This window comes from Helianthus annuus, chromosome 17 (assembly GCF_002127325.2).
Source record: "Helianthus annuus cultivar XRQ/B chromosome 17, HanXRQr2.0-SUNRISE, whole genome shotgun sequence".
Classification (NCBI taxonomy): domain Eukaryota; kingdom Viridiplantae; phylum Streptophyta; class Magnoliopsida; order Asterales; family Asteraceae; genus Helianthus; species Helianthus annuus.
In genome coordinates this window covers 44,909,340-44,921,845 of record NC_035449.2, presented here as the reverse complement: position 1 = coordinate 44,921,845, position 12,506 = coordinate 44,909,340, and the positions used below count along the sequence as shown (strand labels likewise).

General features: G+C 35.3%; 1 protein-coding gene across 1 annotated transcript in view; it reads right to left on the bottom strand.

Moving 5' to 3' along the window:
• Positions 1-400: 400 nt before the first annotated feature.
• The window catches only part of LOC110921400 (paired amphipathic helix protein Sin3-like 1), a 57,755-nt gene continuing 45,649 nt past the window's right edge, over positions 401-12,506 (bottom strand). The window contains exons 20-22 of the mRNA XM_035987009.1: positions 7,336-7,435; positions 717-856; positions 401-623 (exon numbers count right to left, since the gene is read on the bottom strand). Coding sequence (XP_035842902.1) covers positions 725-856; positions 7,336-7,435 — 232 coding nt within the window. The 3' untranslated portion in view covers positions 401-623; positions 717-724. The remainder of the gene's footprint in view (positions 624-716; positions 857-7,335; positions 7,436-12,506) is intronic.

The window sequence follows — 12,506 nt, the reverse complement described above, 5'->3', positions numbered from 1 at the left end:
GAAGACATTGTGAGCCATTGTCACAACTTTCGCATACGTCACCATTCTTGCTGCCTTTACCACCAACCTGACACCACCGCGACGCTACCACCACTTTCCATCTCCTCACACCCCTAACGCCCATAAAAAATGTATAACCTAATTTGATATATTTAAAAAACGACTCATTTTAACCCGAGTCCATTTTGGTTTGATCCAAATTGTTACTTTTTTTAAAAAACGACACGTTTTGACCCGAACTCATTTCGCTTGAAATCTGTTCTAAACCGAACCTGTTTTGACCCGTCACCCAACCTGTTTGGTTTGCCATCAGATCAGTCGACTCAGTGTTTGGCAGATTGTGAGAGACTAAGACTGAGAGTTAGCAGGAATTCGCCAGCAGATGATCCAAATAAGCGTCTGAGATAAGCGTAAATTTAGGAATAAACTCTAAAGAACATCCCTTCTATTTGAGATTGTAATGTTATAAACACTTTAACCTTGAGTTGCAAAACAACATTTTACACAATTAAATCTCTATTTACACATCTAACCTCCCTTCATTGTTTACATTGCCTTTCTCCTCCTTTTATGTTAACCCGCAAGAAACCTGAGTTAGGTAGCAGTTTTTTCTAGGCTAAATTCTACAAAACCAGAACAAAATAACATCCCATTTAATCATTTATTTTTTTAATAAGAAACAGTAAAAAAATAATCAATCTCAAAAGGATGTGTACCTTCATGTTTATGCTGATAAGAATCTGTGAAATCGTTCTATTTTTGCCTGATTACGTGATGATGATCCATCTCCTAATCGCTTTCTCCTTTTTCTTCTCACACGGAAGAAATAATCTTCTGTATCGAAAACATAGGATATCTGCAGATACTCGAATATTTATAAATCATATGTAAGATTAAATATTTTATATTATATTTAATCTAGTAGCCATTATAATCATTTACATTATATGGATCAAAATATATAACAATCCTATTAAATTAGTAGTTGGTAATTGTTGATGGGCCTAATTACCCTTATTAACTAATTAGGGTTTCCTCCTGTGCATATATAAGGAGACTTATGTAGAGGTTCTTAGGTTAGACACATAACCTAATTACTCTCATAACATCAATCGACCTCATCTCCATAACTGATTCCCTTGTCGGTTTCTCATCATCACCATCATTAGATTGCACCCTAAGGAGGAACCAGATCAAGCTGACAATCATGTCAAACACTGTTGTTGCGTCTCCATCTGAATTCTCTGCTGACCTGTGCTGATGCAATCAAATGTATGTTTTCATGTTTTCCATTATGTCTAAACAGAACTGATCAACATGTGGTATCAGAGCATATGTTGATAAATCAGTTCTGATTTTAACCATTATTCTGGGATTGAAATCTGGAAAACATAAGTTTTGAAAATTTAATGAACATCAAGGCTGTTTTCGAGTCTGATGTGCCGAGATCAATTTTTTCGGAAAAGAATGTTATATAAATGACTCGAAGTCATAATGGTTAAAATCAAGTCCGAAATCTGTTTATAAAAGCCTTAAAATTCAGGTTTCGGGTTCCAGAATTTATGTTTTAATTTTTTAGGGTTCATCATGTGTTCTTAGGAAAATTCGAAATTCCTTTATGTTTTGGAATATTATTTGGATTTTTTAGTGTTATTTCCTGTTTTGATCTGTTTTGCATTCTAAAGATTTTCGAAATCTGTTAATAGATAATCAGATAAAATTTTCAGAATATTTTGATAAAATTAGATCATCACTATAATAGGAAACCATATCTCGAAATCCCAAAAAATTCGAGTTTTCAGTTATTATCACAATAAACAGCTATTAACGGTGGGCTCGAGACCATCAGGTCATAACTTGAGACCATAAGGTTGCGACTCGAGACCATAAGGCTGAAACTCGAGACCGTGGTTGCGACTCGAGACCTCATTATGAGTCGAGATCTCATAAAATACAGTAGTCGAGACCATGGTTCCGACTCGAGACAAAAGTTGCGACTCGAGACCTCATAACTGACTCGAGATCTCAAAACTCAGTCGAGACCTGACTTGAGACTTCACTCGAGACCTCATTACCTTAGGCTGTTTGATGTGAACTAAAATTTAGCTCGGGGCTCTGCCCCGAACCCCGTGCGGGGACACGCTGTTCCCCTACAAACCCCAGCGAACTCACCGCGGAGTTCGATCCACGCTAACAGGTGGTTTGCTACTAGATAATTGGTTTTTTGTAATTACTTAGTTAATTAATGAGGGTCAAATAATGTTTTACAAAACCAAAATGGCTTAACTTGAATGAGCTTCTGATGTATCACTTCTGGACAAAGCTGATTTGATGCATCTACTTATCGTTCAAGTATTACGAAAGCTATGTTAAGTGTGCATCATAAACATGAATGTCTTAATATCTGGCCAAAGCTGATTTAATTCCTTCATAGATGGCATACTTAACAAGTGCATAACTAAAGTGATTGTCTCAATTTCTGGCCAAAGCTGATTTGTTACAACCACTTTGCACACATGCTTAAATGATTACACTTCTGGCCAATGCTGATTTGTCTTCGTTTAAGTAGAACTTTAAATAGTCCATTCTTTTGATGTTAGTAATAGACATATCACAACCTCTTCAGATAATAATCCTTATATTAATGATCCTCAATTATTTTTTTATGATCATTTCGTCTGCCTTATTCTTAGTACCCATAATTTTACTCACTATAATTTTCTTCTATAAATCTATATCTCATCCACTCTAATTCCTAAATCTAATATGTTTTGCTTAAAGTTTCTATAAGAATTAGCTCTTAAATTAAATCCTTGATTATCTCTTAAAACACGACAATCCTATTGCTCTCTTCTGATAAAGCACTACAGAAGAAAAGTAGAGCATGATGATTAGGATAAATCGAACATGATGTCTCTTATGATAGTCAAGAATAAGTGTTGTCACTAAAAGGTTATTCCGGATTAAGCCTTCCTAAGACTAATCTATAATTGTGGAATAATCAATAGAACTCCTAAGATGCATGCCTTCATTTAAAATTCTAAATTATAAAGCTAAGTGGTATATGTGAATACATAATAATGTACAATACCATGACCCATAAAGTTAAGGGATTACGCATGGAAATAAGTACATTTTTCCAGTACATTACATACTAAGATTTTCACTTGTACAATTTGACGCCTTATAAATCAACTATAACACTCAAAAGTACCAAAGTATAACGAGTGTGTTGATAAGCAACATTTGTACAAAGAAATAAATGTTTAAAGCTGGAAAATAAGTTGTTACTCACCTTACAGCCACTTAAACTTTAAAAGAGGATTGTTCTAAGGTCCATAGACAAATTATAAGTGCTAATTCCAACTTTAAGGTTCTTAAAGGGAAAATCTCAATGCATAATTATGTCATTAGACTAGACATAAGCAACGAGACTATCCATTATTCTAAAGAACAGTTGGATAAATTAATTATTTAGTCACTTAATAATGATATTTAAGTTTGATAATTTTACTATTCCAATTAACACATGATTAGTTGACTCTAGTTCCATGCTTTCCTTACCAGAAGTCAACAAATAACTAACATGAGAGTTAGTGACAAGGTTAAATGTTAAGGCTATAAGAACCATAATAAGCAATCTTCTAACAACGCTTTTCGATACCTTATATATTATGAAGATTAATCAGAATACAATATCATTACTTAGGCTATGTCATGAAGGTTGTGAGGTTTGCACAGTCAACATAAAGTCACACTTATCTTAAACTCTCATTTTATTAGTTCTAAATATCTGGATAGAAACATTAATAAGATGAAACTAGATGATACCTTACATTTTCACAACTTTTGTCATTATGTAAATGAGAATTTGACAAAAGGAAAATGAGACTTATAAATTTCATCCATTATAACCAAAATTCATGAGAAATCATGACATGGTTAATGAGGATGATTTTTTCATCTAATCTCATTCTAAGTGATTTTTAAATCATGACGTTACAGCCCTAAATATTACTTGGCTTAAGGAATAAGCATGGGTCCATCATAAGTCATTAATTGACATTCGTGGAACTTATTCCAAATGGAATATTCAGACATAATTCATTTATCATTTAAAAGACTATCAACTTGTATCTAAATATTGTCGCATATGGCTCACGGTCTTAGAAGAAATCTATTCATATATATATATATATATATATATATACTTATTAAGATTTCTATTAAATATGTCCCTAAAGTTTCTTATGATATATGGACATTAAAGAAATCAAATAAAGTCTAACGTATATATGATAGATTCCCACGTCACGTAGCTCATTGAAACTTCTCTTGTAGCTATAGAGATATTAAAGATCAGTGGGAGCATTAAGTGTCTTAATAATAACTTGCAATAGTTGCAAGAGGTGGGAGAGTGAAAATTTTACATTACCTAAATTTACACCTCTTGTACAAGACACCGCTCCATCACGACACTGTTCCATCAATACTTGTCTCCTTAAAATCTAATGCTACTCTTACAAAAGTTTCATTGTTGCTTAATTGTGGGCACATTTAGATTTCTTACCTAAACTAACATAATCCTCAACAAGAGAAACTACAACGACTGACGTCACTAACTTGTTTCTCTATTAGATTTTGTTGGTCGTTAAATATTGACCCTAAGCATGCTGAGTTCCTAAAGATTTCTAAGGTTAGTGGGAGCAGTCAAAGTCCTTATTATGACTTGCAAGGAATACAAGAGGCGGGGGGAAGAGTGTCATTAAATTTCACTTCAAATTTAACTCCGATTACACCTCTTGTACACCATACTGCACCAACTCTTACAAACTTAGAATCCTGAAAATGATAGCAACCTAACCAAGAGCTAATCCATAAAAGTGAAACTTCTAATGAACCCAATAATCAACTCAGGAGGTCATCTAGGTTTAAAACCTACTAACTTTGATGATTACATAACCTCCCTAACTGAAGTTGAAATGGATTATGGAAAAGTTTACTGATCCAATCTCTTCTAATTAAGCCATTAGTGTCAATCAATCTTCTAAATGGAATAAAACAGTTTTCTAGTAAAACTGATTTTATGTGTTCGTATAACGTTTGGGATTTGATTGAATTACCTAAGAGTGTTCATAACTAAACCAAATCCTGATACAAATGTTAAGACACTAAGAAGCATGATTGATTGTCAAAGGTTATACTTAGGAAGAGATAAATTATCAAAGTTTTCTTTGAGGATCATCACTGTTCTAGTGGCTTATAATAGTTTAAAGCTACATTATATGAACATTAAAAGAATTTTCCCTAACAAACTGGCTGACACATTTACATGTTCATAAAACAACCTGAAAGTTCTAAACTGAAGGTTAAAGAACACTTTATTTGTAAGCCAATAAAATCCATGTATGGGTTAATGCAAACATCATAATGTGATGAAATCTTAACGTAATTATTTTCATCAACAATCAAGTGGATTAATGTACCTACCTCAAGATGAGTGGGTGCAACTAAATTAAACTTGTCTATATAGATGATATTCTTTTGACAAATATATGTTACATAAGTCAAAGCATTGTTAACACAAACTTTGATATAATAGATCTCAGAGATATCTCTTACGTGATTGATATCATAACATACCGAGATAGACCCAATGGGACATTAGTTCCGTTCCATAAGTTTAACCTAAAATGGGTCCTTACATATGTAACAAACAATATTGCTCTCCTTTAGAGGGTAATAGGATAAATGAGATTATTTCCTTACGCTTCATTAATTGGAAGCCTTATGTAAGTTTAAATCTATACTCGTTTAGATATTACTCACATTGCAACACACTAGATTTGTCTAGATTAATGTGAAGCATCTAATGGAGTATTACAATATCTTTAAAAGAAACGAGAGGCTATAATTTGAAGAAAAGTGAGAACTAAAAACCGGTTTATTACTTTAACTTTGTGATATTCAAAGATGACAAAATGTAATTTCGGGTATATCTTTATGTCAGCAGACAAAACCTATCTCATGGAGGAGTCATAATGCACTGATAATAACAACCTAAGTTATAACGACAAAATATAGTCACTAAATGTTGTTGGAAATTTATCAGTGGACTCATAAGTTTATTAACTCCATATAATTAATGTTTTGAAGACTTAGTGTGATAAAGTCAGCTACCATGACTCCTTGAACAGTAACAGTTCAAGAGGTACTGCATTAAATTTCGATACGCAATTAATTATTCGTTTATGAACGAATTGAGGAAACTAAGTTTTGTATCGAATACGTTCATGATATGCTTAAGGATCCTATAACTGAAGGGCTATTACCCATAAGTCTTACTAAGAGAGCTCATAGACGGGTATTAATTAATGGCCATGCGCAACTACATATCGTACTATGAATGACTAAGTATTAGTTAATTTTTCCTCATCGGTTTGATTTTGTATGTCTCTAAGAATAGTCAAGTCGACATAATGGCATATAGACAAATAAAGTTACAAATCAAACAAAGGGCTTATGCGTATTTTGATCATGACGATTAGGTTTTAAATTAAGGCTATAGTATGACTAATGGGGGTCCTGAGTCGCATAATGATTCAACGGCTGTATTTCTCTACTATAGTACTTGTTTAAGGCTAAAATGAGTGTTAACTCCTAATCAGGGTTATCTAATACTCATAGTAAATGATTACTCGGCTAAGTGGGAGAATGTAAGATTAAATATTTTATATTATATTTAATCTAGTAGCCATTATAATCATTTACATTATATGGATCAAAATATATAACAATCCTATTAAATAATTAGTTGGTAATTGTTGATGGGCCTAATTACCCTTATTAACTAATTAGGGTTTTCTCCTGGGTGCATATATAAGGAGACTTATGTAGAGGTTCTTAGGTTAGACACATAACCTAATTACTCTCATAACATCAATCGACCTCATCTCCATAACCGATTCCCTTGTCGGTTTCTCATCATCACCATCATTAGATTGCACCCTAAGGAGGAACCAGATCAAGCTGACAATCATGTCAAACACTGTTGCTGCGTCTCCATCTGGATTCTCTGCTGACCTGTGCTGATGCAATCAAAGATATGTTTTCATGTTTTTCATTATGTCTAAACAGAACTGATCAACATCATATACATAGGGGAGGGATCAAACGAAAACCACCTCCGTCTAAAAACCAATAAATCAAATTCTGGCCGTACACACTTATTTTAATTAGTGTGATGAGGTTACATGTTAACTTAAATACCGTAATAAAAAGAAAATGGTATTCAAATCATTATGTGAAAATATAAACTAGTAAATAGATATGTACCTTTGAAGAACTACAAGACATCTTATATTCCAACCCGTTGACCACATGAGCATCTTCCATGACACTAGATTCATCTAAGTCTGAAAAGTGTCGTTTATTTCTGCACAAATATTAGGAATTGTCATATCAATCATCCTCTCAAACTAATTTAAAAATGGGAAAATCACGAAAATGGCCACTGCAACGCCGTTTTTTCAATTTTGGCCATCTGACACCCCTCGACGAGCTGTTTCAACCTGCTGAAACGGCACAAGATTTTGGGTTAACGGCCAGCCAATCGTTTATCGACACGTGTCCGACAAAGCCTGTAACGGCTTGAGAATCATGCAGTCAACGCCACGTGTCCGACATTGTGGAAAGATCTTAGCCAAGCCGTTACAATCGGCTCATGTTGAAAGATCTTAGCCAAGTTCCTTCAACGAGCCAAGCCGTGTTCTTAGGATGTAGCCGAGCCGTTACCGTACACGCATGGACCCCACTTCTGCCATCCGAGCCGTTACAGCTGGGTCCGAGCCGTTTCGCTTAACTGTTTGTGCCGTCTCAACTGCTTCGAGCCGTTTCAGCTGGCTCCGAGTCGGTACAGCTGCTCCGGGCCGTTTCAATATATGGTTCGAGTCGTTTCAACTGCTCAGAGCCGTTTGAACTGGATCCGAGCCGGTACAGCTGTCTAATGACGGTTCAACGTGTTGTTTCGAAAACCATATATAGTTATTTCGAAAACCATATAAAATTAAATTTAAATAAATTCTCTTGTGTAGATGTGGGTGTTGGAGACTTTTCCTCAATTTAAGAATTCAAGGGAATGGTATGAAGGTGAGACGATTCCAAGATTTTTGGGATGGAAAGAAGGCAAGAAGTTTATGAGGAGCAGTGTGCACTCATTGCTTCAAGCAGCTGCAAAGGTAAAACATTTTATTTTTAAATATAGTTAAAAAATAAAGATAAACATTTTTATTGTTTATATTAATAAGAGTAAACTGCCATTTTGCAAAAAAAAATAGACTTTTGGACTAATGTTGCAAAATTTACCAAACCACAGGGACCAAAATGGCAGAGAGAGATATTAATACCTTAATAATATTTTTTTTCTGGGTAAAGGGTTACCCCGGTGAATTTTATAAAAACACAATAAGCACAAAAGTGCAACTGAAATGTTACACCCCTCCAGACTTGACATGCCAAGACTAGAGACAAAAGAAATACACAACCAAAAACAAAACAAAAACAACCAAACACACTACTAAACTGACAAAGCCCGGCCCAGCCTAAACAACCCACCACAGACACGCCAAACTAACTAGCCAGGATCAAGATCCAAGTTACTGCTTGGAATGTTCCACTTCTGAAGGAGATTCCTATTCACAAATCCCTGTTTGAATTTGAAGGTCAAGAGCCGCAAGCGAACAGTTTTAATGATCTCCTGAGATAAGACCGACGTGGAATGTTGATTCCGAGTGAAGAGCCTCGAGTTCCTTTCTTGCCAGACGAAGTAGGACGCTGCTGCAACCACCAATCTGCTCACAACATTGACTGAATTTAGCAATCATATTTTTATTAATGGTTTTTTTTTGTTTTAACATTTGCAGAGACGTGAATTTAGGTCGTCTTTGGTTATATTGCCCACTGAAAATGATTTGCAAAGCGCGTGGTATTTGTCTAGTTCAGATTATTTAGACACTGAACGTCGGATGTATGCCAGTGCAATGCCGGGCGAGAATCCGGTTCAAATTGCCACAGAAATACCCATTCAAATGCCCACAGGGTTCACGGGTCCAATTCAACCAGAAATGCAGGCCGCCCTAGGTGTCGTCACACAAGAACAGCTTGCGTCTGTAATGGGGACTCTGTTTGGTCCCGATGGGGCGAATGAAGGTTATAATCGGGCAACGGATCCAAAGGAGATTCCACAACAGAATTTTGTTCCCCCCCGACCCCGTTTCGATCAAATTATAGAATGAGCTGATTTCACAGTTTAAATCACTCTTGGACGAGAAGCTGCACGAGAACAACCGGAGACTGACCGTTATGTTCATGTCAGAGTTTTCGCAATCATATCGCTGTTCTCCAAAACAAAAAACTGTCAGGACTCCGGCGACCGTACGAACACCAAAAGAAGAGGCACACACTCAGAGTGATAATGTAATGTGTTTTGTGAATAATTTTTTTATAATAACAATATCTACTAATAACCGTTAATTTAACTGTCATGCTTTTCTTGTAGGCTGTTGCCGATTCATTTATCAACTACGATAATGCCTACCACGTCTCTATGAGCCCGATGGTGAATGTAGATTTTGTAAGTTTTTCCATTTTATTTATTTTAATTACTGGTCATTTTTTTACCAGTATAAATATATAAAAATTCAGTATATTTAATTGTGTAAATGAAAGTTAATGAAAATATATTTTAGAAAGTGAAATTAATACATATATAAAATATTTGTAGTATGAGGATCCTGAAATAATCAAACTGAGACGATCCGAAAGGCTTCTAAAGCCCGCATCAGCTTTGCTATCCCCGTATGTGGCTTAGAAAAGATTGAAAGATAGAAAAGCCAAAAGGTTAAGGAATGAGGATAGACAAATTGAATTCATCAAGCAGTGGTATCCAAATTGCGGCAGTAAACATCTTTCCCTAATAGTGGGGAATTCTGTCGGTCCAAATTTTTGGGAGTCATGCGTGGACGGTCGTGGTTGGTTAAGCGATGATGTAAGTAATGACGTTTGCATATGACAACCATAAAATAATAAAAAAATTGTTTTTTTTTTGTATATTGTTTTCAAATTAACTTTAGAATGTTTAACAGCATATATTTGGGTGGATGATCCACATGTATCATTCAAGAAATGAAAGTGATCGCTGGAGTATTCTACCCCCATATTTTCAGAATTATTTTCGGTACATGGCCGTCGACCAGAACTGTAAAGGTTACTTTACTGGGCAGGTTGAACCTTTTCCATCAATACATACTGTTGACGAGGTAATGTGGAACGAACGTATTAATTACTAGATAAATGTATTTCCTATTGAATTAATCCATTAATTTAATATTTTGCGTACTAATTATATAGGTTGACGTACCGTTGTATATAAAAGGTCTTCACTGGTTTTTAGGCGTTTTCAACCTTGTCAATTACACGCTGACGATATACGACAGGTATTAGCCCGATTTAACTGATTAGTACTCCAAAATACATGTTGCTAACTGTGTTAATTTGTTGTTGTTTTAACCTTTTAAATGCTATGGAAAAGGAAAGAACGGATGTGGTGTGTCATATAAATTTTGTGTTTGACCATCGGCTACGAACTCATGGTTATAATGCCCACAGACCATTACCGTTATCTTACCCCTTCGAAGTTATTTATGCAACCGATGCTCCTCGGCAGTCCGGACCTTTGGGAGACTGTGGAGTTTGGGTTTGCATATTTCTTGATAGGTTGATAAATAAAAAACCGTTGAACGATGGTGAAGATACTCAGAAAACAGCGGAACGTATGCGACGTCAACTAGCTTTACTATTTTATGATTCCGTGTTACCCGATACTACAACTGACAACGACTTTGATGATGATGATGATCCCGTATTAGAAGTGTAATTGTATTTTTTTGGTTTAAAAACATTAAATATTTTTGTACTGCTCTCTATGTGTATATATATGTGAGTTCCACCTTTATTACATATGTGATATGCTCCATTACCAATGACAAATATTCCTCCTTCCGTACAAAACACAGTTTTGATAAATCAACAGGATCGGGATCGCCAATGGTCTCCAAATGTTCTTGAATTTTACTACGATGGGGATAATCCTACTTGCTATACTTCATACACGGGGTTAACACCACTAGCAAAAGATTGGTGGGGGGACTGCTTGGATTTACTGGAGCAGGTTTTATTCAAAAAACGGTACCTTAATAATAAACATTTTCGTAATAAAAATTTGTTTCATTATTTTTTTAATAAATAAATTACCGTTATTTTTTAGCACGTAAAAGCATGGTGTAACAAACTCATGTATGAACAAGAGATTGAAATAAATGCAAGGACGTTGTCGTCAAACGATTATCGTTGGACAGTTCTACCGCCAAATTTCTTCGACATGTTAAATGAACAAGATATTGATGCAACCAGATACGCAAATGGTTCTACAGCAACATATCCTCCATTCTGGGAAATTGATACGGTAGGCTTTATCAATTTTTTTTATTTTATTATATCCGTTTTTTATTAAATGAACAAGACATTGATGCACGATATTGATGCACGACTCTCAGTCTTACTTCACACCTATTTAAACACATGTTGGTTCACTACTCAACTGGCATCCCCCTTTTTTCTACCTCATGGCGAATCAAGAACGCAACATTCATCTACACATTCATATCAAAGTCAACATTTCCCAGCCAGTTAACCACCCAAACCCACCCTCAGATAACCCCGAACCAAACAATTCACAAACTCGTAACCCCCCAAACCTGGTGCAACAGCCAACACGTGAAGCACCATTTAGCGGTTCAGGTCAGTGTTAGGCGCTTGATCCGTTACCTAACCCCGATGAACGACAGCGTCCTTTGGACCAGATTATTCCACAAGAAAATTTGGCGGTTACTGCTGACGAAGACTCAGACGAGGAATTGGATTTCGAAAGACTGTACGATGAAGTGCGTTTTGAAGCTTATCGTGCGGAAATGGAATACAGAGTAGAGTATGATTCTGAAGCGGAAGACTATTCCGGTTATTCGTTAAATGTCAGGGTTTTTTTTTTTGGAATAAGAACTTAAACGTGTTTGATGTAATATTCCCTTTAATTTTTTTGCTAAGAATTTTTGTTTTTTTATTTGCAGCATTGATTTAGAATCTAAGATTATTCACTTTTTGCAGGTATACATTCCTATACCGGACAACGAACAAAATTGGTTGCTTTTTAAAATAAATATAAAGTCACTACAATTAAGAATTTTTTTTGCCAATACTTGTGACACGATTAATTGCGGAGATTCATTTTGCGTACACAGAAGAGTACATCAAATTGTGCTAGAATTTGAGTCTCTATTTTTGTGGTTTCTCGGACGTATATCGTACTGGCAACACTCAGAAATATATGAGACGCGTGCCATGCAAATAGTAGGGGATTTCGTGTGGCCTTTTCAAACTAGATGATATGTATG